Source organism: Antennarius striatus, chromosome 10, assembly GCF_040054535.1.
Source record: "Antennarius striatus isolate MH-2024 chromosome 10, ASM4005453v1, whole genome shotgun sequence".
Taxonomy (NCBI): Eukaryota; Metazoa; Chordata; class Actinopteri; order Lophiiformes; family Antennariidae; genus Antennarius; species Antennarius striatus.
In genome coordinates this window covers 1,454,016-1,460,462 of record NC_090785.1, presented here as the reverse complement: position 1 = coordinate 1,460,462, position 6,447 = coordinate 1,454,016, and the positions used below count along the sequence as shown (strand labels likewise).

Below are 6,447 nucleotides of genomic sequence, written 5' to 3'. Positions count from 1 at the left end.
TATTATTATTATTATTATTATTATTATTACAACCACTACCAGTTCAGGTAGTAGTAGCACTGGTAGTTCTACTGCTATTACTACTACCAGTACTAGAATTATTAGTAGTAGTTGTTTCCTATTGAGGGTTACATTTAGTTCATCATGAATGGACCAATCAGAGTAGAGTAAGCTGATTGGAGGTTTGATCAGCCAATCAGAATCAACTGTGTGTAACTGGACCTGAAAGTGTCCATTCATTGAGCGGAAAAAAAGACACCAGACAGCCAGGTCCAGAACCAGTAGGTGGTTGTGGTCCAGAACCAGTAGGAGGTTCTAGTTCAGAACCAGTAGGTGGTTCTAGTTCAGAACCAGTAGGTGGTTCTAGTTCAGAACCAGTAGGTGGTTCTAGTTCAGAACCAGTAGGTGGTTCTGATCCAGAACCATCAACATCCTCAGAAGCTGCTAATGGAGCTCTGGAATCTGATTTGATGACGCCAAACATGACAGGAGGTTTTTATTGTTTGTTTATTTTATTTACATCTGTGTCACGTCAACAAGCAGGAATAACTCATCTGAATTTATGCGTAAACAAACTCATCGGGTCATGTGATCACAACTCCTCCTCACGCCGTCTCCGACGTCTCACACCGACTTGACTTGGTCGGCATGGTGACCTTTGACCTCAGGCCTGACGAATGTGAAGAGTAGGACACGTTGGCCAGAGAAGACGGTTTGTCCTCCGAGTCGTCACGGCAACAGAGAGCAGTCCTGGTCTTCTCCCGGAACTCCACGGAGACGTAGTAGAAGATGAAGGGATCGATGCAACTGTTGAAGGTGCTAACGGCTAAGCTAACCATGTAGGGGACGTAGATGTCGTCCCCGTCGCCATCCAATGAGCTGTCAGCATAGGTGAGGAGGAGGAGGATGTTGCTAGGCAGCAGACACACGACGACCGCGACCAGGACGAGCACGATCACCCGGACGGCGTGATCGTAGCGCCGCCCCTCGGCTAGCAGCGCACGTAGCACGGCGCCGTTGCAGAACATCATGACGCCAAACGGCAACAGGAAGCAGAAGGTAAACAAGGTGGCGAAATACGGCAGGAAGTAGTTCTCCTGCTCTTCTTCGGGTAGCGCGTCGTGACAGGTGGTGATCCGCAACTCGTCCAGGAAGTAGGTCTGACGCGACACCAGCAGCGGCAACATGGCTGCCAGCACCGCCGTCCACACCGCCGCCGTCAGGTAGAGAGACGTCCGCCGGCTGCGCAGCACCATGGCGTGGAACGGGTGGACCAGCGCCACGTAGCGGTCGGCAGCCACCAGCGCCAGACACAGCACCGAACCGTACATGTTGCCGTAGAACATCGCCATGACAACGCGACAGAACGGCTCGCCCAGGTCCCAGTGGTTCCCCCGGAAGTGGTAGGCGATGCGGAACGGCAGCGCCAGCAGCAGCAGGCAGTCGGCCGCCGTCAGGTTGATGAGCAGCACGGTGGACGGGAGGGCTTTGGTTCGGAACAGCAGGATCCACAGAGCCAGCAGGTTGGAGGGAAGACCCACCAGGAAGGCCAGCAGGTAGAGCACCGGGATGTAGAGGTTGGTGGTGGGGGCCTGGATCTCCTTCAGCTGCTTCTCCTTCAGGGTGGTGACGTTACAGGAGGTCCTGAGCCGGAACGCCCGCAGGCCTGCAGAGACCAGAACACACGGTAACGGACCAGCAGGTTTGTGTTGGACTTCCTGTTTTAGTCCTGTGAGCCCTTCTTATTGGTGGAATCTCATGTCATGTGACCACTGAAGAGGAAGTGGTTGTTTATCTGTTGATTTGTTGCCTAGTGAACACCAACAACATAAAGTACAGATGGATCTGAAACCTGGGGTCCAATCATGATCACATTCCTGTGGCTCTACCGCCCTCTAGTGGAAGTTTCTAGTTCTGATCCATATTCTTATTTCTGTTTAGTTTACAATTGATTCTTTTATTTATTTAGTTTATTTATATTATATACTGCTATAATCCCTGAAGACGTGAGGCAGGAGACACTCCAGGCACAACGCCAGTGCACCGCAGGGCCACACATAGACACAAACAAACACGCACACACTCACACCTACGGTCAATTTGGGACTGGCCAAATAACCTAAAGCGCATGTTTATCATTGCTGTTATTATTATTATTACTATTATTATTACTATTATTATTATTAACAGACTAACTTACTAGAATTCACACTCTAACTTAACAGAGTGTGCATTCTTAATTTCCCTTCAGGGATTTGTACAGTATATAAAATTGAAAAAAATAAAAATAAAATTATTATTATTATTAATCTGAACATTATTTAATTATTATTATAAATTATGATTATAATTACCTCATCACTGTAATACAATTACGTACTACATGATTAAATAATCTAAAAGGGTGACGCCCAAAACACACACACACACACACACACACACACACACACACACACACACACACACACACACACACACACACAGACACCAGAGGCAGACATTACCATGTAAGGAGCAGTCAGCCATCATAACATTCACACACTTGAATGATCTGGGAGCCAACATAAAGTTGGGGGCCCCAGCCCCGCCCAACGTCTATATCTGGACTCCGCCTCCATCACTGTTGAGGCAAGTCTTAATTTTTCATTTAAAAATTAATAAAAAAATAGATGCTATTTATTGATACCTGACGGGCCAATCAGAACACAGCAGGTCTGTGATGTCACAGCATCTGTTTGGAACATTTTGAAACACACAAGACTCGGCCTCTCTTTACGTTGCCTAGCAACTAGAAGTACAGTGTGACGCAGTAACCTGAGCCCGAAAGGAGAACGAACCGGTCCAACAGCCGGGATGTCCCCCCTCCATCTGAAGCTACCAGCTGATCGTAAACAGGAAACGGCTGCACAGGAAGTTTACGGAGTGTGAGATAAACATCTGCACACACCCTGAGTTCACACACTGCCTCTGAAACCAGTCCTGATCTGAAACCAATCCTGATCTGAAACCAGTCCTGATCTGAAACCAATCCTGATGTGAAACCAGTCCTGATCTGAAACCAGTCCTGATGTGAAACCAGTCCTCACCTGAAACCAGTCCTGATGTGAAACCAGTCCTGATCTGAAACCAATCCTGATCTGAAACCAATCCTGATCTGAAACCAATCCTGATATGAAACCAATCCTGATCTGAAATCAATCCTGATCTGAAACCAATCCTGATCTGAAACCAATCCTGATATGAAACCAATCCTGATCTGAAACCAATCCTGATCTGAAACCAATCCTGATATGAAACCAATCCTGATCTGAAACCAGCTATTATCTGAAACCATCTCTGGTCTGAAACATGTCCTGACCTGAAACATACTGTGAGGGTCCAGCCTGTCTCTACCTGCCTGCATTCACTTAAAGAAAATGAGGAGGAGGAGGAGGAGGAAGACTTACGGAGAGACATGCCGGAACATTCCTCTGCCAGAGGAGAAGGAGGAGAAACGCTGCAGATGGACGACAGCAGAGAGATGAAGAACAGAACAAAAATAAACATCCTCATCCTCCTCTTGTTCACAGTTTTGACTTCTTCTGTGTCCTCTTCTTCTTAACTTCTTCTTCTTTGTCCTCTTCTTCCTCCCCTCCTCTCTGTCCTGACTCCACTTCCTCCGTTGGGTGTTTTGTGTCTCTGTCGACAGCAGCTCTCTTCCTTAGCCTTCAACGGGAGTGGTGCTTTATGATGGTAGTGTCTGTAGTAGTATCAGCAGTACTAGTAGTATGAGTAGTACTAGTAGTAGTACTAATATTATCAGTAGTGGTGTTAGTAGCACGACCAGTCTGGCGTGTCTCAGTGGGTTTGTGTTATCTGATCTCAGAGCTGCTGGTGTTGACTCGCCTCCTTCAATGATTGAGTCCAGATGTATGTGTGTGTGTGTGTGTGTGTGTGTGTGTGTGTGTGTGTGTGTGTGTGTGTGTGTGTGTGTGTGTGTGTGTGTGTGTGTGTGTGTGTGTGTGTGTGTGTGTGTGTGTGTGTGTGAGGTCTGTTCCAGATCAGCGCTGGGAAGACGTTTCGTTTCTCGTAGCTGTTTGACGTCTCAGGTTTCCACTGGTCAGCTGTTTGAGACTATTCCACACTCATTTTCCTCCTCCGTCCTCTTCCTGTTTCTGATAAGCAGCTTTCCTGTTTCTAGGAGCACAGTCATAACTGATCGTCTCCATGACGACAGACAAGGATGTCAGTGCATGGGACTTGCGAAAGACGCCCAATTGAGCATCCATTAGATAAACTCAAACACTGACTATAGATCAGATCAATATTCCTTTATTTCCAGATTGAAAACACCCACATTTTACTCTTTTTAATTTAATTTCTAAAAGTCGCTCATATGAGTGAGAACTGGTTTTTTTTCTCTTGTGTCGTCACTGGGGGGCAATATAATTCAAGTTTTGTCTTTATTTATTAGGCAATCATTCAACACAAATCAAAAGTGTAGGGAAGTCAAAGCCCACCCATGTCACCACGACAACGCAGTCTGGCATTGTGGGAAACGGCTACCTCTCCCGGAGATTTCCAGCAAGACACGTATCATTTCAGTGCTTACTGACATGAAAGGACAACTTCGAAAGACATCAAAGCCAACATCTTCAAAACCACCACTATTTATAACAGAGAGGGTTGGTCTTGACTTGTAAGTCTACTATCTTGGCTAGTGATTGTATAGTCTTGGCTAGTGATTGTATAGTCTTGGCTAGTGATTGTATAGTCTTGACTAGTGATTGTATAGTCTTGACTAGTGATTGTATAGTCTTGACTAGTGATTGTATACTTGACTAGTGATTGTATAGTCTCGACGTGTGATTGTACGTCTTCGAGTTATGGGTGCGTTTTATTCCACTGGACCAGAAGTTAGGCCGGACTCTATCCCACCCTGCACTACCAACAAAACTGTAAGGCCAACCAACATCAACAGCCAAGAGATGGAAGAGTATAAAATATTGTTAATTCAGCGACTTAAAAAGCTGGACAGGGAAAATAAAAAGCTAGTCAGTGAAAATGAAAAGCTGGACAGAGAAAATAAAAAGCTGGACAGAGAGAATGAAAAGATGTGCAGAGAAAATAAAAAGCTGGACAGAGAAAATGAAAAGCTGACCACAAAAAATCAAGAGCTGGACAATGAGAACGAACAGCTGGACAGACAAAATGAAGAGTTTGACATAGAAAATGAAAGACTGGACAGAGAAAATAAAGATCTGGGCATACAAAAAGAAAAGCTGGACAGAGAAAAGAAAAGGCTGATCGGTGAAAAGAAAAAGCTGCTCACTGACAAGAAAGAGCTGGCAGTAGACAAAAAAATGCTGGACAGAGAAAATAGATATCTGGACTTTGAAAATAAAAAGCTGGACAGAGAAAATAATAAGCTGGTCAAGGTGAAGTCAGAGCTACAGAACAGAATTCAAGAACTTGAAAAGGAGAAATCAGTGATCATGAAAAACAGTGGCAGCGGATATGTGATAACAACCGTGTCCATGGCGTGGGCACGGTTGTTAGGGTTATTCAGGGTTATCAGGGAGGATTATTTAGGTTATGCTTGGAACAAAAAGTAAGATAAGATAAGTCAAGTCAAATCAAGTCAAGTCAAGTCAAGTCAAGTCAAATCAAGTCAAGTCAAGTCAAGTCAAGTCAAGTCAAGTCAAGTCAAGTCAAGTTAAGTTAAGTTAAGTTAAGTTAAGTTAAGTTAAGATAATCCTTTATTCATCCCACTTTGGGGAGATTTTCATGATTGCAGCCCCTGCTTTGTGTCAGGCAGTCATTCAATGGACATCTAAAGTGTAAGGAACTCAAAGCCCACCCATGTCACCTAGACAACGAACTCTGGCTCTGCTGGAGCCTCCCTGCCTGTTATCTATAAAGTGAGACGTACATGATTCAGTTGTCCTTTCACGCTGACATGAAAGTACAACAATGAAAGACATCAAAGCCCACATCATCTTCAAAACCACCACGACTTATGACAGAAGGTCAGTCTAGACTTGTGATCGTATAGTCTTGACGTGTCATTGTACATCTACCAAACAAGGAGTTATGGGTGCGATTTATTCCACTACTCTAGAAGTTAGCCCGGACCCCAACCCATCCTGCACCAACAAACATGCAGGGCCGACCGACAGAAACAGCAAACCTTCAGGTGATTGTACATTTTGCCAAGAGTTTAAAAGATTGTTGCTTCAGCGACTTAAACGGTTGGAGAGAGACACTGAAGAGCTGGACAGAGAAAATGAAGAGCTGGACAGAGAAAATGAAGAGCTGGACAGAGAAAATGAAAAGCTGGAAAAAGAAAATAAAAAGCTGACCGAGGAGAACTTAGAGCTACAGAAGAGATTTAAAGAGCTTGAATTCGAAAAGGCTTCCTCCTGGTGCTCCAGTTCTCCTCCTCCTCCTAAGAACAAACAAAAAAAA

General features: G+C 44.9%; 1 protein-coding gene across 1 annotated transcript; it reads right to left on the bottom strand.

The window, feature by feature from the left end:
- Nucleotides 1-492: 492 nt before the first annotated feature.
- si:ch211-132p1.2 (proteinase-activated receptor 4) lies at nt 493-3,927 on the bottom strand. Its single transcript, XM_068325424.1, has 2 exons — nt 3,447-3,927; nt 493-1,666 (listed from the first exon to the last, which is right to left on the bottom strand). Exons 1-2 carry the CDS (start codon nt 3,550-3,552, stop codon nt 606-608), a joined length of 1,167 nt encoding a protein of 388 aa, XP_068181525.1. The 5' UTR covers nt 3,553-3,927; the 3' UTR covers nt 493-605.
- Nucleotides 3,928-6,447: the final 2,520 nt, after the last annotated feature.

Excerpts from the sequence above, each read along its gene's own strand:
- si:ch211-132p1.2 (XM_068325424.1), bottom strand. The coding sequence starts at position 3,552 with ATGAGGATGTTTATTTTTGTTCTGTTCTTCATCTCTCTGCTGTCGTCC. Across the intron at positions 1,667-3,446 it reads ATGTTCCGGCATGTCTCTCC|GCCTGCGGGCGTTCCGGCTC; the intron begins GTAAGTCTTCCT and ends TGGTCTCTGCAG.